We start from the raw sequence: 20,991 nt of genomic DNA, 5'->3' as shown, positions 1-20,991 counted from the left end.
ACATTACTTTACTGGCATTTTTCTTTAGAGGGTTACAAGAAGAGTCCTTTGCAATTCCTGTCCAGATGCTGTCTCAGCTTGCATCCTCCAGATTTTTACTGCTACCATTCATAGGGAAAATACCAGTATTATCTTGGAAGAAATAGATTTGAGGTTGTCAGATAAAGTAATCTCTAAAGATCTGCTTCTCTGCTTGGCAGCATCCCACATGTAAATCTTATTTCAAGCTAATAAAAAAGGTAACATCCTCAAGTTCAAAAGTATTAAGTACTTATTAGGTCATGCTACTGAACATGGTGATTACAATAGAGGTAATAAATAGAGTATTTATATATTTACAGGAATCAGGGATTCAAGAGAGAGTATTTTCAAAGCAAGGATTGTCAAAGTCATTGCTGATTTAAATAGTGGGCAACTGTACATGAACACTGGAAAAAGCTTACCAACTTTCCCCATCCTGAATAAAGATGAAGTTCCTTACCAGAGAGCTAAAGACCACCTACTTCCAACCCCCCTGCCAAGGGCAGGGACACTTTTGACTAGATCAGGCTGCTCAGGGCCCCATCCGACCTGGCCTAGAATGCTTTCAGGAATGGGGCATTTGCATCTGTGGATGTTGCCTTCCAACACAAGACTACTAGTTAGCATAGGCATGGGCAGTGCAAAGAAAGGTGCCTGAAGTAATGACTTGGCCTATTCAAGGGCCATTGTAAGCGGAGTGGTAGCAGATTGAAGCAGACCAGATCTATTGCTGACCTTGGCAGAGGACACCAGATTTTAAGTGGTAACACAAGGTAAAAGACAGCTAGAGACAACCCACTGGGCCAGTAAATCCTTGTGCTATTAGTTAAAGCATAAAATCTGCTCACAGCATCTGCTGGGGAAAAAGATGAGCTGAGGTGGGGTAAAGACAGTAAATAAGAGAAGGGTCCTTTTTGATCTTGTGGCCTTGCAGGCTCAGCACTGTCTGAAAAATAAAATCATGTTTGTAATTCTGGCTCAACTTTTTTGCAGGTCAGACAGGATTACTTCTTACACAGAGGGCAGGGAGGGGAGGAATAGCTTTCCTTACAGACAGTTAAATTACCATGCAAAGACAGGACGTGTCCAGTTACCTCAAGCCATGAGATACATGTCCCACAGACTAAAACCCACTCTGTTGCTTTCACAATCCATGTGTGTTCTGCTGTGCTAAGCAGTTCCTCCTCCCACTCTCCTGTCCTGGTATCTGAGACATGCTGAAAACATCCAGGTGGAATGACCTGACAGTCTACTAAGAATCTTCCACATGTCATACCTAATAGAAGTAAATTGTGTCTTTTTGTCAGGTACACACGGTGAACTTTGGAGGGATGTATGCAGTTTGTGAGCAGTTATCAAGAAATGTATACTATTAAGAGCCTGCAGTAGGTTAAGCAGTTTACTTAATTGAGAGATATCCCAACTACTGAGCATCAGAGGGAGGCAGTGCACGTGAAGGGCATTATTTAGAATCAATTTTTATTCCAGTTGGAGGGGAGGAGGCAGAAAATATTAGACAGAGCTGTTCTGTGGACAGGATCTGACCCTGAAAACAGATCAGATGGACAGTTTGCTCTAAATAACACCAATAAACAGGAACAGCAAGTTTACAAGAAAGACTGAGAACAGTTACAACCTCAAACACTGTAGTGAACAAATGGGTTGCTTTGGAAGTACACACATTTTCATCATCTGCACTGCTCAGTGTAAATAAATACAAGCTAACAAAGGCTGTTGGAAATGCACAACCATATCATTTCACAAATGCATCCTTTCCCCCTAGCACCGTACCTTTAAAATACTCACTTCACATTCTTAAGTCTGAAAGGTCAAGGCTTGTCTTTGCTTTTCCTACTCACTTTTTCTTTTTTTCAGAGTATTTAATGGTTTTGTTTGATCAATTTTTGGAACAAAAATATTTCTGTAGAAGGAAGCAAAGGTTCATGGTATGGCAGCTGCATGCTAATTAAAAAGCCACTGAATGCTGAGGATCTATGTCGTACCTTTCCCAGTGGTCAACCATTAATTCTATTTAGGACATAGGAACCACAGAAGACAGTCCAGTAGCCTACTTCCAAGCCACGCACTTAAAAGCTTAGAGACATCTTTCTGTACTCCCAACAGTTCTCCCAGTCATCCCACACTGTCTCTTCCTCTGGCACCCTTTACTTTTACACACATTTCAACCACACTATTTCTCTCCCCAGAGTTTTGGCTCCAGCATCTGGTTCAACAAGCGCTGACAGCGATTTACAAGTCCTGCTAGACTTAGCCTTTTAAAATTACTCATGCTATTGGCAAGAATATAAGCTTGAGATATGTATGTGTTTGTGGGAAAGGTGCATCCCTTTGCATCCCTGTACTTCTGTTTTCAGAACACCCTTTAACCAGCAGGTACCAGGCTACCAAGGTCACCTCTCCTTGTCAGTAGAAAGCCTTCAGCATTTTCACCCCCCACAAGCAACTGCAGAGGTAGCCCACGTTCCTCCTCAAGCAGCTGATGCTCCCTTCCTCACCAAGCCAGATTTGAAACACCAAGGCAAAGGCAAATATTGCCATTCTCCCCAACCACTGCAAATGAAAGAAACTCTACCCATTTGATTTTCATTTCTCTACTGCTTGTATCTTCCCATCCCACTCCCTCATGCCTAGGAGGCATTACACATTCACTGTCTCTCAATTACTCATAACAATTCAATGCATTTTAATAATATTTCAACAGGCTTAAAAAATCCTAGTAATAAACTGGGAATTATTGTGGACTGCTGCTGGACCACAGAAGGATAGAGTGGGTACTTCAGGTTTTTAGAAGGCAACACCTTGCAGATAAAACCAGCTAAACACAGTAAAGGCTTTTTCACATCACCAATGCACAAGGTGGTTTTTACCAATTTCTGGTGTCAGTGATTTTCCTGATCCAAGCTGCCTCATTTCACTTTCATATAAGGTGACTTGGATATAGATATTTAACAGTATTAGCAAGGATGTGCAGCTGCTCCAAGTTCATGCAGGAAGGAGACAGCCTGCCTTTTTTGAATTCCAAATTGATAAGAGGAGGGTCACTGAGAGAATTAACAAGCAGAAAGGTGAGGAAATGAGAGACTGAGTTGAGAGGAGTTAGAACACAAATGGGAAGAACAAGCAGTAGGGAACAGGATATAAAGTACAAATGATACAAAGCCTGCAGTAAGGATGGCAATGAATGTCTGGTTCAGTAACGCTCAGACAAGGAAACTGAAAGAACACAGTGTTTTGGTAATAACAGGTCTATCCAAATGGAAGTAACAGGCTGAAGACAAACCATTAAACCCCAAGACTCTCCCACCACTCCCATTACAGTGGTATCAGGGCAGCTTTGTGCATGTGCATTGTCCCTCACCAGAAGGAAGGGGAGAAGTCCAGCTCCACATTTTGCATTTACGAAGCAGCCTGGTGACAGACAGGGCAATGAAAACCTTACAGCTGCACTCAACAGCTACCCTCCAAATTTGTAAATTGGAAAGTATTTCCCACATTAAGGCTTCTCCCCAAAGTGCAGTTGCACTTATCTTGATACCTCACAATTACGAAATTCTTGCTCTGTTACTTGGGACACTAAATCCTTTAGGCTCTGTTTTCTTTTAACAGACAGGAATTGGTTTTGGCATTTAAGACAAACAAAGGTTCATTATCTACTGCTGTGAAATAAGCATAGAGAAAAATATGTTTGAAAAAGGAAGTTATGACCATTGCAGGCTATCTGAATTCAATGTCAAGTGATCTTTTCCCAACTGCATACTGCAAAATATGTACATATTTTAAGGAAGAGAAAAAGCTCCACTTCTGTTGTCTTCCTCTTCAGTGTTTATGGAAAGTTTCAAGTCTCAGCTCTGGCTCTTAAATTCCTACTCTCTTTTCTTCCCCAACTTGACTCAAGTTATTACTGGGTCTCAAGAATGAAATATTTTTTCGTCAAAAGCAGCTTAGTTTTTGAATAAACAAACACACAGAATCAAACTTGGTCCTGTTTAGGAAATATTTACAAAAATGACTACTAGTCAAAGATAAAAAACATTTGTTTGAGATGCTTCTAAATCAGTCCTGGACATATAGAGAAAGCAGCACCACAATCCAGCTGCACAAGAGAACTTAAGGACAGTGGTACCAAACACCAGCAGGTCTAAGGTAAGAACACAGGACTAGGAGTTCTGCTTCCACTGATGCCTTTTCCTAGTCTTAAAATCAAGAGTCAAACATGGTTAGAAGGGAAAAAGGGATTTGACCTTGGTATTTATTTTAAGGATCCTTAGGTGCACACGTCCAGGTCAAATGCACCAAAATGCACCCCGCAATTCCCCCAAAAGATCTGGTATAACATTATAGGTTTTACTGATTAGCATATCTATCAAAAATTCCCCAATGAGAGGCTTGAATGAGCCCCCCTCCCCATGGAGCCTTCCCCTGCATGGTTCTATCTTGGTTTACAGAATGTGTTCTGGAGAGGACCTTGGGGTCTGGGGCACACTGATCCCTGGCTACGAAGCTTCTAAAATGTTGAGTCTCTCAGCTTGACAAACAAGTCCAAGAATGTAGGCAAAAAGCACTAGGAATACAGAAGTTGTAAAAAAGGTATAACAGGGGTATAAAAGAAAAGGCAAAAAATCTTCATGGCGTCACCACTATAGAGGTAGTGACTGAAAAATGGAACTCTCATGAAACACCACAGTGCAAGCCACTCCACACTATACAAGCTAATCAAAAATGTAGCAGCTACATTTTTTCATAGCATCAAGACTGGATATGCACTGACTGAACAAGAACTGAGCTTCTCTGCAAGGCAGGATGGATAATCACATTCATCCCATTCTTTCTCTCTACAATGAAACCTTTCCATTTCAACTTTCAGCTTTAGCAGATGATTTCTCCTTATTTTTTCAGACAATATATAACTATATCATCTTGCCAAATAGCAACACCAGTGTCACCCTGATCTGATTTCAGAAAAGAAAATCAATTTAGTTTCATAGGAAGGAGGGAGCTAAGTTAGACATCTTGTTCTGTTTATTTTTGTTACTTCTGCATAATTGATAGCTACTTGTTATTTAATTTTATTTGGCTCAAAATATGCTTCTCTCTCTTAGTCTACGGTTAAAATTGTTGTTTCTACAAGATCTTATGCAATGGAGGCCAAGCAGAATTTCTATTTGTGTCCAAAGTAAGACAGTGCAATCTTGTGGTACAGCAAAAGCAGCAGATTTTGTAGAAAAATACTATAAAGATTGCTGTACAAGTCTTACATCCCGGGTATTCCAGGCATACATGATTTAAAGGAAATTTTGTTGCTTTCTTGATCCTCTGATGCTTTGAAAAGGCAATCAATCTTATAACAACTCGGGGCTGGGCCAAAATATTCTGACACCTTTTCCTCAGTATCAGAGGACCTGTACCAGAGAATAATTTCAGATCAACCATCCTGAGAACAGCTAAAGTAATATTAAAAATGAAACAAGAAACTTTTCATAGGAAACACAAAAGGCTCCTACAACAAGACACTCCACACAAGAAACAAACTAGAATATATAAATTACCTCACAATCCAAGAGGGAACAACAACATACTGTAGAAGACAAGGCAAGTCCAACAATCCTTGCCACTGGAAAGCCTGGCTCCAAGACACAAAACCCAGCTTAGCAACCTGGGCCAAGCTCAGGAACAGGAGGAGAACACAACTGCCACAGGGCAGCACCATGCCAAAGAGTCTCAGAACAATGATACTACATCCAACACATTTTCTGACTCCATCGCTGCCCCATCCCAGTTACTGTGGCAGTGACAGCTAAGGGATATCTATCACCCTTGTGCAGCTGTACATGCACTCCTCCAGCAATGCAAATACCACCTGCCCTTTTGAAATGCTCAGCTGGTCCCACTCATGAGGCCAGCAGCAAAACTCTCAAGTGACACTGGAGCAGGATGAAACCAGCCATGGCAATTTTGGTGTTTGTTTGCATGTTGAAACAAAAGGAAATTACTATTTCTTCCTGACAGAAGACACATCACTGTCCCCGAAACAATGGGTAAAGGAGCAGAAAAAAGAGAAAGACTGAAATACTGTGTGAATCATCCACCAGATACTCAAATGGAAACATCTTGTACAAAAACTGTAAGATTATGGAAGAGACTCTCTCCACAAGACTTTGCCCAAACAACACCTGTTACATTATCAGTGGCAGGTAAACTGAACAAGGCAGAAAGACCTATTTGACAGCTATAGAACAAGCATCTCTAGCTATAAAGTACTTTCTATTGAAAATGTGCTTTGAAGACTAATTTAATTACTGTACCTGAAGTTTCCTTGCTTTTCTTAGGTAGAGGAGCTCACAACCTGTTGAGGCCACCCACTTCCCCTTCATAGTTCTTTGTGGCATCACCAGTTTTACTAGGAAACGGAAGTTTCTTATTTTCTGTCCTCCTTGAAGTTTTAATACAACCTACAAAACCTATTAGTTTTCTATAATCATTTGGCAGCAACACCAAATGTATGGGCAGAAAACTGCTTGGGGTAAGGTCCGTGACAACTGTATGTCCAGCTTATTTCAAGTATTTTAGGAATGGAAAGGAGCACGAATGTAATTTTTATGACTGAAGGTCTTTTCGAAGATGAAATATTTCAGTAAAACTTCACAGTAGTTTGTGACTGGACTTCCTTGACCTTCTTCAAGCTATGCTCTTGATTCGGATGAAGAATTCTCTCTTCAGCTGTCTGTGTTTCAGATGCAGGTGACTGGTGACTTGTATTTCAAAACTGGTCATTGCTACAGCTTAGCACTGTTCTATGACTTTAAAAATACAGGACCAAAGCTCTCACATGGCCTGAAACAGTGAAGGGACTGTCACACTTATTAGAACAAACCTGGGTGCTTTTACTGGCAGGCACAGTGCAGCTGCAATGACACCAAGCCCACTGGAAGGATGCCACCCCAGGATGGTGTAAGCAGGGAAGGAGCTGGCATATAAGGAAGCATTCATGTCCCATCTCCCACACCTACAGGACATGCAATGCTCTGCTCAAACTGGCCAGATACATCCCTGGGTGTCAGAAACGAAGGCTCATGGAGAAAACATATCTTGACAGCTATTGAGGAATGCCAGAAGATGTATTCACATCAGTTACAGGTCCAGTGTTTGGGCCTCCTGTGGTGCAGGAAGCGAACAAAGAGGTCTGACTAGAGAATTTGGCCACAGAGGCAATGAATGCAACTTCAGTGCTCCAGCTGGGTTCCAGCCCTGGCTGCAGCCCTGTGGGTCATTGGCCAATGTCACACACAGGAATTTGGCAGGCACACGAACTTCTGCTCAGTGCAGGGGCCCTGGGAGATCTGTCCTCCTCTAGACGTCTGGTTGAAGTTATCTTAAGAATCTCAAACTATTTTGGTCTCGAATTCAGGGTTATTAAACTTACTGTTACAGATCTCCAACCAACAGAAGTGCTTAGAGGCGTAACAGTTTCAAGGGCTGTGTCTTGTTTAATCCAGTGGCTTAGTTGGTTTGGGTTTTTTTTTTAAATCTCAGAACCAATGGCCTGTAGGCAATCTGATACCCCACCAGGAGGAACGGCCACATGACCTGGGTGCTTCGGAGATGTGAAACACACCTACCTTAATAAGTGACACAGGCCTGGGACCAGCCTCCGGCAGTGAGGCCACCTGGCATAGAAGCCAGCAGCTGCATCCAAGCTATGTACTGGGAACAGTCCCTGGTAGAAGCCGACTCCCAAACCCTGTATGGGGACTGCCTGTACAAACTGGCTCATGGCAAGAACAGTGCCTGATACCAACAACCAGACACCACAGCCAGCCAGATCCCCGTGCTTGAAATATACTCTCACACTATTTAATTTATTAGAAATACAGTCCCTATAGCAACTGGCCATGGGTTCAGCTGCCCATATCTCCCAGCTGATTCATGGAGCCATTAAAAAAAGGCTTGATAGTATTGATCCCTGTATACACCAACCATCTTGTGCAATACTGGGCTTGTCTAAAAGAACAGGAAAGTGAGAACAAGGGGTTGGCTGTTCACCCTGACAAGAGGTCTTTTTTCTTGTTACACTGTACACAACAATAATATCTCAAGGTGGTCTATATTTTCCCACTTTCCCTCCCTCATTTTTATTAGCCTGAGGTCGGTGTAATGGCATTGGTCAATAACTGAATAAAAACCATTTTTTGGCTTAGAGTTATCATACACAGCAATAAAGGGAAATGAAACTCAAAGCAAAAAGATGACCATTGCCAGGATAATGCTTCAGAATATCACAGTAACCAGCTTGCAAGCTAGGACCTTGCCTTCAAACACAGGCAGTACCATTTATTTCTGGAAAAATACCATTGAATCTGAGGTGTCAACACATGCACATGCACCACTTTTTGAAACCACTGTTGGCACTTTTTAATCCACGTGCTAAACATGAACACAGATCACCAAGCAATTACCCATGTCATTGCTTTTCCTATCTCCAGAATTTTTGTCAAAGTGGTTATTTATCTACTTCTCCCATATAATTTTGTATACAAAACACTTGCCTACACATTTAATAGTTCAGGTTTTGTGCTTAACAACTGAATAACAGTTACGCTTGTTTCTAAAAGAATTTGACTCTTAAAAATGTCTGTTTGTGTCAAAAAGGGCATGTGAACATAAGTTCAGTTTTAGAGCACAAGAAAGACCACAGGAGACTGACTGAGGCAGACCAAGCTGTGGGTGAGGTTTATCCATGCTTCCTGCTGGTGACCTCAATATTAGCAGTCCTTGGGCCTTCTATTCAGGTGTGTTCACTCCTCATGAAAGCCAGACAACAATGTTCATGCCTGCTTCCTCGAAGACGAGGTTTTAGGTCATCAGGTTTTTAGAGAACGAATATAAGCTGTGATCAAAAGGATGCTGTGGATGAAACCAGTTGGGGATGACAACTTTTTGGCTTGGTTTCCTGGTCACACAAACTTATAAAGGAAATCCTCACCAAGCTTCTCTCTCATCTACTAAAGAATGAAGGAAGGAGGGAAAGTAGGAGTAAAAGCATCTGAAATCACAGAAGAGCTTTCAGAATTCAGATGAAAGTCATGCATTTTTCAGCCACTAGAGCATGTAATTATTTTTTTAAACAATCAGTACATTCATAGCTCCCTTTCCCTACTGCTTTCTCCAGCATAATAATACGAGTTAGCAACAGTATTTGTGGAAAAGCTTACTGCTGGAAACTGAAGGGCTGTGACCAACAGCATTTACAGCATTTCTTGTTTAACAAAAAACCCCCATCTCTTACTTTTAATCCTCCACTCCAAAATCAACACTTGCTACTGTGGGATTTCTTCCCTTCCCCCTAGTCTTGTGCTCCCCAACTGTATCAGGAATCATAAAGAGCATGCAAAGGGGAAGATGAAATGGCAAACAACAGAGATCCCAAATGTTCCCCCCAGAGAAAAGCCTGCAGCTGGGCAGCCTGTAGAAATCCTGCCTGCAGCAAGGCTGAGAGGTCTCTGCAACAGCCCATCCAACAGGGCTGTTCATCTGCTGGCGCTTCACAGCTCAGACTGCCATGGTACTCCAAGCACCATAGCAGGCTCTCCGAAATTTTATGTGCTTTGGCCTTTTAGCTACAAATAAACTTGGCAGCAACAGGGATCAGAGTGTGAAGCTGGATGTTCAGTGTTTGTATGGGTCTGAGCTGATGTCCCTGCTGGAAATCTGGCAGGATCATTTAGCAGTTGATATTTTCAAAGCATGATGATGGATTCATTTATTCCCACTCATTTACTGGCACTTGCAGAAGGTACCAAGAAGAGATTAGTTTATAAAGTCTGATTCATTTCCTGAAGGGAATAGACTGAACTCTTTGGAAATGGATTAGTGCCTATATATTGTGTAACCAACCCCTGTATGTAACATACTGTGCCAAATGCAGTGGTCCACCACCCATTACAGCTGACACTCTTAAACGAGCTGCTTTCCCCTCTTGCTCCTGCCTGAGGAAATCCAGCATATATCCATTCTTTGCATTAGCTGGCACTGGCAGTTGTCTCAAAAAATTAAGATGTAACAGGACTTGGAAAACTTGAGGTAGCACCAGACAGGCTTTTGCTCATCAGACAGCACTAAAAGTCTCAGCCGCTAGGGCAGCCCACAGAGCAGCCCAGGCAAGGCTTTGGTAGACCCAAAGAGCTCTTTTTGGGCTTAATTTTAGTTGTTCTGACTGAATGGGACATAGGACTCAGTGGAACAGAATAAAACACATCACTTGACTGCCACAAAAAATATTAACTTCTTAATTCCAGTAATTACATATCATCAGTCCAGGCCTAGGGGACAATAAAGCCAAAGGTGTCAATTTTGATTTGACAGATACATTATCTTTTCACCCTCTCTCCTCAGCACAATTAATGTTGAGGCTGCTTTTGTCCTCTTTTTCCCGTGTTAGTACTACTACACTGCCCTACTTAGATCTCTAGTTTTTATCAGTATTTGTTTCTGCCTATGCTAAAGTAAATTGTTCCCATGGCATAATAAAAGCACAGAGAACATTTATGTCTAGAAGACAAACACAGGACTATTCAGCAAAGACCCTTTCACCTCCCATTAAGCTCCTGGCCAGGAGAAAGCAGACTATGCCGAGGCTCTGCCTGATCAAAGAGTCCTGTGCCACAGGAGTCTGAATCAATAGGACCAACAGGACAAGAACGGACACAAGGGCTGTATGCCTGATGTTGGAGAACAGCACAGGCATGACCCTTCCTGCTGGACTTCCAGTAGCTACAGAAGGGCAATGATCCTTTGACAACTGCTTATTGTTGGTGGAGCTGCTGAAAAAGCCAGTGAAGCCAAGGCATGATTCCTAAATCCAGACAAGACACACATAGAGGACCTCTACTGCCATCAGAATGCTGCAGCTGTCTTTAGCCAATCCTGCATGCAGCAAAAGCTAGGCTGGACCACAGGCTATGCCCTTGCCATCAAAGCTGAAAGCATCTCCTTGGAAATCCTGCTTTCTTTCTATCTGATGGAATGCACATGGTGCTGCAAAACATGAAGCCTTTGAAATGTCCATTTGAACCACTCATTGGATGACTCCACAGCCCACATTTGCTCTAGCAAAACACAGATCTGAGAGGAAGGGCAGAGTTTCTCTGTATTGGATGGGAAAAAAAAGAACGGACTATGGGAATGAGAAGATACAGCTTAGTAACAGGATCAAGAAGAAAATATATAAAGTAAGGATAATTCAGCACATAAGCAAAATGAGTGCAAACTAGTTACAAGGAAAATGCAGGCCATCATTTCCAGTTTCACAGCACAGATTCCTAAAGTTTATGTATGTTGGAAATTGGGCAAAATACTTTATGAGGACCTATCTCTTAAAAGGGATTGCATTACAAGTTTTTTTGAGATAAGTGCGATTCTTTAATTGAAAAGGCAATCCCTTCTGTATCTCTGTGTACTAAACTGGCCTAGAAACATACATATAGAGAAATACCTTACAGAAAAGTGAGCTCATCACTTGACCTTGCAGTGCCAGCTGGCACCTGTAAGAAAAGAAACCCCACTGTAAGTGTTCTTGGAAAAGCATCCAAATCGGAGGAGACATCTATAAGATAAGCTTTGCTGTATTGCCACAGAAAGCCTAAACGGTGACAAGAAAAGCAACAGACTAATTTTCAGTGCTCTCCTACTTCCTCTTATCCTTGCATCACAATAAACCTACTGGACTTCTTTTTTCAGTCCCTATTTATATGGGGTTTTTTTAATTTCAAGCCACAGATAAGTTAACAGTGTGGAAGACAAAGACTGTTGGTACTTAGATATCTAAATCTTGAAACCATTGCACCAGGATACGTACCACTGCTCTTTACCAACACCAAAAGCCTCTGATCTCCCATCTTCTAGCATGCATTAGCTTGCATAAATGTAATTATGTTTTCACTATAACTTACTGTATTTTAAGCTAAAGCAAAAGCTTTAGCACCAACTCATGACTAGCCCTTATCATAGCTTTAAAGGAGAAAAAAAAAAAAAAACTGTTTACTTTAAGGCCTCAAAGTATTCCACAAAGCAGATGCACCTCCTGCTTAAGAATACAATTAAGCCTTTATTTGCTATTATAAGTGAATTTGAAGCCAAAGGTAAATTTACTACATTTGCACTCACTGCTGGAGGTGCAAAATCTCATTATTTGTCACATTCTAAACACAGGCATGGATCTTCTCTCCATATCCCTTCAAGACAAAGAACTGTACTTGTTCTATCACCTGAATTCAGAAAATTCAACCTGTGGCAAAATAGGCCACTTCACATTAGGACAGCCTTTTCTCAGATTTCACTCCACAGGACTCAACGCCTAAGGAAACCATGATTACAGACCTGTAAAGGTCAAAAGCATTGCTTTCTGGGGCTGATCGATCACTACTGTTATTGCAAAAACCTGCTAAGTACATTGATCTTTCACCTCACAGTAGGAGGGAATGGTACAGGACTTGGAGAATAAAAGACAACATTAGACAAAACTTTGCAGTAAACTTGGCAGCAGAACAGCCGTGCTTTTCTACCCAGAACTGTGCTTTGGCATCGCCTTTGATTCAGTGCTCAAAACCTTAAGAGTTCCCTGAAAAACTTAATTTAAGTGGTGAATACACATGGTGTGACAAGCAAAGCCCATATGTTCAAAGTCTGGCCAAGGTTAGTTACACAATGCTATTTCCTGCAGCCTGACTAAGAGAAAAATTAAAACACCATGGTTTTTAGCCCAGCCTACACAACTGTTCTCCCTCTCATGAGGATGAAGCCAGTACTGTCCATCTAAAAAAATCCATTTTGTCCATCTAAAATTTTGGCACAGTCTAATTTGTAAAATTCATTAGTTGTTTTCTGATAGACAAATATCCATTTTGGCCATTATTTATGTGCAGTTTCAAGCCATCAGGCATGCAGACTGACATATGAAGACCCCCAAGAGATGCATATGGCTTTGTGATTATGTAAAGGTCCCTCCCTGGAGGGTTGCCTGGTAAACTTGCCCTCTCCTGCTTCTCCTTTCATGAAACTGTCCCTTTCCTTCTCCAGGCTTGCTCCAGCCACTCGCCCAAACTGCTTGCAGGGGTACTTGCCATTCCTGTGTGGATGTCTGTTTTATAGTTTTCCCATTTACATAATTTCTTTACCTCACAAAAGTAAAAAAAAGGAAGTTTTGTTTTCTCTTTCCTAAAATGCCCCATGCAGGACAAGGCTCTGCTGAACAGGATGTGCCCCGCTGTGTGTGGCTATTCTCAGAACTCCATGGCTGCTGCTCCTATTCCGTCCCCTGGTGCCCCATCCCACCCTGCCACAACCAGCAGTGCATGGCTGTATCCATCACTCCTCACACTGCACGCAGAAGGGAAACAGCTGTGTTTTTTCTTGCTTCTGGCCTTGCATTAGGGACTACTGCAATTCTTATCAAATCCCTGGGCAAATACATGCTGATACCAGAAGTTTTGTACAAACCCACTCATATTTGGCCAGTGTGTGATGAAGGAACAAGGGCAAAGCAGTGTTTTTATGCGAATAGTCTTTCAGTGTCTGAGAGGTTACAGTGCACACAACACAGTGATGCACGGAAGACACTTGTGCAAAAGCCAGTTGCTCTCCTCAGGGCATTGCTCATCATTTAAGAAGCTTTTAGAGCTCCTGACCACAGAAGCACCAACGCAGTGCCTGCATTTTGCCCTCCCGCTCTCTCCTTTCCATTTGATCTCTGAGCTGCCAAGTACTTTCTGACTTCTCTCTGGGCTGTTACAAACACCATTTTACAAAAACTCGTGCCACTTTCGAGCAATTCTCTTCCATGTAGTACCACACAGCTAAAAGATGTTGCTAGGAAACCTGTGCACAGATCACGGTTGGCAGACACCATGCAGGCACCAGAGCAGCTGGAGAGAGAGAAAGAAAAGTCTGTCTCAGTAAACAAAATGCTATAAAGTAGCTCAAACAAGCTACTGACATATTTCTATTGTGTTACAATGGTCACATGCTATTTGAGACCTTCAGTTTGCTAAGTGACCCACAATGAAAGGTCAGCCTTGCTTAAATAGCTCAGTAGCTTCAAAACTGTTGCAATTCCTTTAGTTTTAGGTATTGCAGCGATTTCATGTTGCAGCATCACTGCCTCCTCTAGACATCTTTATCTTGAGGAGGAAAACCAACAAGTTTCCTTCAACAGCACATTTTTAGTTATATGCCATCTCTGTACTGCATGTACTCCATAACTGGCACTTGTTTTTCTTTCAGAGTCCACAGGCCACACACAGAGGTGGCATTGTGCAGTCCCCTCTTGGCGAGAAGCACTGCTCAGCTGCAGAACTGGAGAGACTGCAGTGGAAGGTCACCAAGCCTGACAGACATGAGACACACTGATGAGAGATCCAGTCTCTGTGTAAGCAGATGCCAGGGAAATTAAGATGGGGCCAGGGAAGACAAGAAGAGAAATGAGAACTGGTTAGTATGGGAAGCAGATGCATCATCCCAAAACCTGCTGCAACTCAAGAACACTGTTCAGCAACAGGCAGAAAAAAGGGCTACCAGGGGGCAAACAGAAGGTATATTAAGTAGCTCTTCTTATTCCAGCTAAAGCTTGTAAGTTAAGATATATTCACTCACATCTTTTACAGAAAGAATAATCTCTAAAACAGAGAGGGGAGTAAAAACCATTGCACCTCTAACTCAGAAGGCTCAAGCACCTAAGGTTCCACTCTATTCTGCTGCCCAACTGTGCTGCTGAAGTTGGGTCTGTACAAGCTGTGGTCCAAGTCAGGTCAGAGCACATTTCTGCAGCTCTTGTCTTGCAGTTAAGACATGAACCTAATGCAACTGCAGGAGTTCCACCAATCTGTGCATTGACCTACATGAGCTAGTAGTTTCAGGATAGCTCAAATCAGAGGGATGAGACTAAATGTTTGTGCTTTAAATCTTTAGCTGACACAGAGGGGGAGAGCATCTTAAGGCAAGGGATACACAAGCTCAGACAAACTTCAACAAGTGGTGGCACAAAGCGGCACAGAGGGTTAAAAAAGCACAACATTGGAAGGTCTCCCACAAGTTACTAAGTGGAGTTTATCTCTCCCAACAAGCACCCAGCAAGACATTTTACATGCTAGTCTCTGATTTTGGCATCTCAACAGGATACATGTTAGTCAAATCAGGAACAGTTACTGTTCAACATCTGCAACAATGTCTGATTCCAAGAGCTTTTGGACCTCCTGTCTTCTCTCTTAAGCCTCTCGCCAGCATCCGCTTCTTCCTCACAAACAGCCAGCACTAACCTCCACCCTGACATTTATTCCAAACACACAGTCATCAAATTACGACATATCTAAAAAATCGAGTTAAAAAAAAAATAGCAACCAAATTGCATCTACAGCACTAGGTCTCTTCAATTCCTATCAACAATTTTATTGGTGACTGATGTTTTTATCAAAATTTAAAGAACCTCCAGGCAGGGACAAGTCTTTTTACACCTGTGAAGAGCATCCACACCTTCTGCACTGCTTGAGCTACTGCTCATGCTGCAATCACCTGGATGTGAAACCTCCAGGCTTAGACTGATAAATATACACAAACAGCATCCAAATCAGTTCTCACAGCACCTTCACTTCTGCTGCTAACCAACAGCCACACACAAGGTAGAGAAGACACTGGTGATGTAACCCTATGCTTAGACAAGAATTACAGACCTGTACTGCAACCACATTGCTGGGCAAAGCAATCACTTTCTACCACTCCACCACAGGAGAAAGGAAACTCAGAGAGTTTACCAAGGGTCTGTGGTTCCTTGCACCCTGCCTGAACACAGCACTGTGTGAAGAAACCCACTGTTCCATTAGAGCTTTTTCACACACATGAACTATAATGCTACATGCCTAATGTTCTGGATCTGGACAGGAAAACCACAAGGAGAACAAGATTGCTTTTTATGTACTTAAGGGTGGAAAGATCACAGTTCTCTATGTTAGAGGTCATGTCAGCACAAACCCAAAGACAACTCCCACATTTCTTGTCACATATGCATATTCCCACTCCTAGTTCACTGTTAGTTTAGCAAAGAGATTTTCATTTACACAAGATGGACATTAAGTTTTCATGCCCCCTAAAAATCTTGCTAGTTAGCATACCCAGAATACAAGCCTTGGACAACAGCTGAAGTGCATATCTGTATTTAAAATCCTTGAACTGTAAACCAAACCTAGCAATACAAGCTCTGCAGAGTTTTCTCTATGTGAGATGAAGACACTAATAAGATAAGCAGTCTGGGCTCACTGTTTGTACAGTGATCCATAGGAAGAAGCTGAGACATCTGAGTTCAAAAAGAACTTAAGATAATACAAGGTAATGGAGAAGACAAAGGTCTCTACTCCTTTAATAAAAAAAAATTAAATAGAAATTTGAAAGCTGTGGGATAAAGGGATAAATATTTTCCTCCTAAGTCTTGTGACCTTCTAAGAGACTAGAATGCCCATTTTTTAAAAAGAAAAGATTTTGACAATTTTCCGTTGACTGTGAAAATTTTTACTTCTTGTGAATACTTCCAGGAGGACAGTTCTTGACTGGAATACCTACATTTCCAAGGTCCGTAGCATGGAAGTGAGCACAGAACTCCCACCCACAAGAGGGCATAGACCAGAGGTCACAATTACCAGGAGAGCTGCTTACACCAGCCTCTGCGAAATTTTTCCTCACTTACAATCCAGCTGGTGGTAAAAAGAGGGCTATTGGCAAAGTGCAGGTTTACCACGATGACACCCAGCCCCCTCCTGCCAGTCTCACACGGTAACACATGATCAGCACATCGAAGGCCCAGATGAATGAGCACTCACATCGCTGGCAGGCTCTTGAGAAACACACAAGTGTGCCAGCACTGAGCAGAACTGCTTGCACTGAAAGCTGGGTGAGTCAGTGCACTTGTCCCACCATATCCCATGCTCAGGTAAGATTAATGACACTGAATCTTCTCCGGAGCACAGAGTTAGATATGTCTGAACTTGACATGCCAGTGACCTACTTTTCAGACATGCCCAACACCCACGTCTCCCTCCAAAGGCAACAAAAGACAAGGATGTTCAGCAATTTTGAAATGGTAGCACATGCTTTTAATACTGAGGAAGCTGATGACAACTTAGGGTCAGCTGTGCATATTAGGAAAATCCCACTTCAGCTTCACATGAGCATACAATGCTATGGATCACTCAAGACTCTCCATGTTTGGCTATATATGTCTGTTGATTTCACATGTTTGCTGGCGGGGAAGAGCATGGATGAAACCTAGTAACCTCTTAGGGTCATCCTGCATTAGATTTATACATTCCTGGATAACAAATGTTGCCACTACCTTAACTCTCACCTGTCTAAACAGGTGCATCCCTTTCCTTAGAAAAAAACCACAAAATATCTTATCCCTCCCATGCACACCAGCTGTACTGTAGAGATACAGGCTCAGTCTGTTTTGCCCAGATAAAGAATCAGAAAACCCGCTAGGATTAGGGCACAATGAACATCACTCAATTAACATGAGTGACCAGGATTCAGAAGAGAAAAATCTGTGTGCATCATCTGTACAAGTGACACACACTAAAAAAGGTACATAAAGTAGGGTACATAAAGTCTTCAGAATCTAGTTAAATACGTAACCCTCCCCCCACCCCCCGCCCAAGATTCCTTCTTTCCCCTCCTCTGTCTTTCTTTATGAGGAATAACCACACTCTCTATTATTACATAGTTTTCATTTTATTTCTTAATAAATATGCATGTATGTGCTACAAACATGATTCAGGGCTATATAATGCATGACTATGTCTGCAAGCTATAGCTAAAACCACTTTTGTGTCTTTTGAAACCAGATAACACCATTCGTACCATACTAAATTGAGACCAGAGACCAAGCTAGCTCCTGTTTTTAAAGATTTAGGTGTACAGGGCCACATCATACAGCAAAGAAAACCTCTAAAGTGGTACCTAGCTGTTGCGTTTGCTAAGACTACCAGCAACTTCCATAATGATGTGTTCAGCCATTCACCCACAAAACAATTCCTCCTTCACCTACAGAAGATGTCCCAGCCTGAAGCAAGTGCTGGAGGTGGCAAGTCATTCCAGCTGAAGTTCTCTACAGAAGCTTCAGAACATTTTCCTCATATGAGCAGTGCATATTGCAAGCTGGGAAACATGAACAAAACTCACTTACTTGCTAACAAGTAAAGGGACAGATAACATCTCCATAACCATCCCTAACAGTTTCCAGGAAGCTCTAAAAGCCCTCCACATTCCAAGGCCATTAAACAACCATGTCAACACTAACACGAGAGGGCAGGTCCAAACAGGAAAAGGGGCCATAAGGATCTGCACAAGCCTAATCATAATACACAGGTATTGAAAGTCTGGCAAATTATGCTTTCACCCCAGGTATCCTAAAACCTGCAAGTTAGACTCCCAACCTGCTATTCCTTCCAAGTCAGTTTTAGACTCTTAACATTTTAACTACAATAAAAATGCTAATGCAAGCACAAAATGAAAGAAAGAGCCATCAAGCAACATCTTCATGCTTAGAGAAGTAAAAGGCAGGATCATAGCTTGTAGCATGTCAAGGACGCTGCAAACAAGCCCCGCAAGCAGGCACATTACCTGGTTAATTCCTTTAAACAGAAAATAGCCTGGGAACCTCCAGACTTTCCTAGTGTGAAACTCCTGGCTTCTTCTTCACTGCTTGTTTCTTGAAGCTGACATCTCAGTTACTAGTGAAAACAAAGATGTCTTATCAATCCCTTTCTCTACGCAGAAATATCAACCTGGAGCATCAACTTGCTATCAACAACTAAAGCTACAGGTTTTTTTTCTAAGGTGAGGGAAGATGCAGAGATTGAGAGAGACATCTATATGAGAGGAAATAAATTTCAGGAATACCTTCTTACAGGGAAAAAGAATGGGCTGAGTAAGCCTAACAAGCTACTGTGAACCAAAACAAGCTCAAGCTTTATTCAACACCTCATCAAATACATAAAAAATGTAAAGACGATAAAACTGTGAGCACATAGCAATGTAAAACTCTGCTTAAAGTTCCTTTGACAGAGTACTTGTTCCAAGTAGCTCAGCTCCTCTTGCTACCAGGCATATGAGAGTTCACTTGGAGACCTCAGCCTGGGTGAACTTAAATGATCTTAAATTTGTACATATTTGACAGCAGAAAACTAAGTTACACAAAGGACAAAGATGAAAGAAAATACAGTCAGTTTTTCAGAAAGCTTGCAGAGACATAAAAACAGACACTCAACAGAACAGCAGGTATCCATGAGAAACAGTCCACCCAAATACTCTTGAGCATCAAAACATATTGACACACTGGTCAACATGTGTCTTTCAATCTTAGGACACAGGTTACACCATACACCTGAGCTGCAAAGAAGCCCTGCCTAGAATAACTATTTATGGACACTGCAAGAAAAATAAGCACTTATTTTAAAATAAAAGATCTTCAAGTTAGAATTTTGAAGCTCCAGCTGCAGGGCTGAATTAAGTTTGAGCTCTTTCAAAAGAGACAGAGTTGCCTCTGGGCAGCCTCAGTCACTTCGAAGCCCTGCTAAAGGGCCTGAAAGCATTCTCCTCCTTGGCAGCTTTTCAACACGGGATTTAACTCCAAGATCTTATCACTGATACATGGTATTTTTAAACAATTACTAAGAAACGTTTGGAGAGGGGAAACGGGAACCAAAACTACTGTTTCAGCCACTGCCACCACAATCTTCAGGCAAGGTCAAAGATCTCCACAGACTCCCCGGCAATCCCTGTGATGAAGAGAATCTCAGAGCCCATTGTACCTACGCTAAGAAAAGTCACCCTGCAAGTTTCAGCGGCGCCCCAAGACCAGTCACTGCCCTGACCCACACAGCAGTGGAGGAGGACGAGGAGAAGGAGGAGGAGTGGGACACTAAGCTGGAGACCCTTGCTCCAGGCTTCTTCTCCTCCAGAACGTGATGTGTCTGCCTAAAGCAATGTCCCCATGCTGGGCCACCGCCACCTTGACGCTTGCCCGAGCTCCGGGTGGTGGAGTCTACAGTCCCACAGGGATGCTGGAGGTCTGCCTCCACCATCCCTCGCCGGCGGGACCCGCCACCTCCCGCCGCCGGTCGCCGGTGATGATGGCGATGGGGCACCAGCACCCGGGACACCGCGCTGCGGGCCCACCACCGCCACCATCACCGGCAGCAGTGGTGGGAGATGACAGACCACCGCCACGGCCCCGCTGAACACCCGCTGCCCGGTACCTGTCTTCGGAGACGCTGATGACCCCGTCCTCCTTGGGCACTATCGCTGCCATGTTCACCACCTCCTGCGAGCCCTCCACTTTGTTGAGCAGGAGGGGCTTGCGAGTCAGCGCCTTGGGCTGGGGCTCTGCCGCCATGGGGCCGGCGAGCACCGCCGCTGCCGCCGGAGGAGGCTACGGCCGGGGGAGGGAGGGAGGCGGCCCGCACTACCGAGGCGGAGGAGGGACTTGCCGGAGCCGGGCGCTCCCTGGGAAGCAGGAACAGGGCGGTGGCGGCGGCGGCACCGCCCCCGAGCGGGCAGGGCCGGGCCGGGCCGGGCGGGGCGGGCCGGGGCGCGTTGCTCGAAGGGGTCGGAAATGGCGGCTTCCCGCCGCCATCTCGCTGAGTGGGGTCGTGGTGCTGCGCCTTCGCAAAGGGAAACCTGCGGCCTGGCGGAGGTGTAAGCGCACCTCTCCTGCCAGGGCCGCCCTCCCACGCCGCGGGCTCGCCTCAGGGGCAGCCCGGGGAGTGTGTCCCTCTCCTGATCCGTGCCCAGTTATGGACTGTCGGCATCGTGCGGCTCCGTGCGGTCCGTCCCACGCTGCTGTGGCCGCTGGGCGAAAAAAAACCCCAAAAACAAACGAGTGAAGATTGAACTTTAAGCGGCTGCTTCCCTCTG

General features: G+C 43.4%; 1 protein-coding gene across 1 annotated transcript in view; it reads right to left on the bottom strand.

Annotated features, from left to right (window-relative positions):
* WDFY2 (WD repeat and FYVE domain containing 2) overlaps positions 1–20,560 on the bottom strand; it is a 65,508-nt gene extending 44,948 nt beyond the window's left edge. Inside the window, exon 1 of the mRNA XM_042014327.1 lies at positions 20,334–20,560. Coding sequence (XP_041870261.1) covers positions 20,334–20,470 — 137 coding nt within the window. The 5' untranslated portion in view covers positions 20,471–20,560. The remainder of the gene's footprint in view (positions 1–20,333) is intronic.
* Positions 20,561–20,991: the final 431 nt, after the last annotated feature.

Source organism: Corvus kubaryi, unplaced genomic scaffold, assembly GCF_017639235.1.
Source record: "Corvus kubaryi isolate FWS band 111438036 unplaced genomic scaffold, C.kubaryi_AGA036_p1.0 split1-65, whole genome shotgun sequence".
NCBI lineage: Eukaryota > Metazoa > Chordata > Aves > Passeriformes > Corvidae > Corvus > Corvus kubaryi.
The sequence above is the reverse complement of the archived record's forward strand: the minus strand, read 5'-3'. Positions and strand labels throughout refer to the sequence as shown.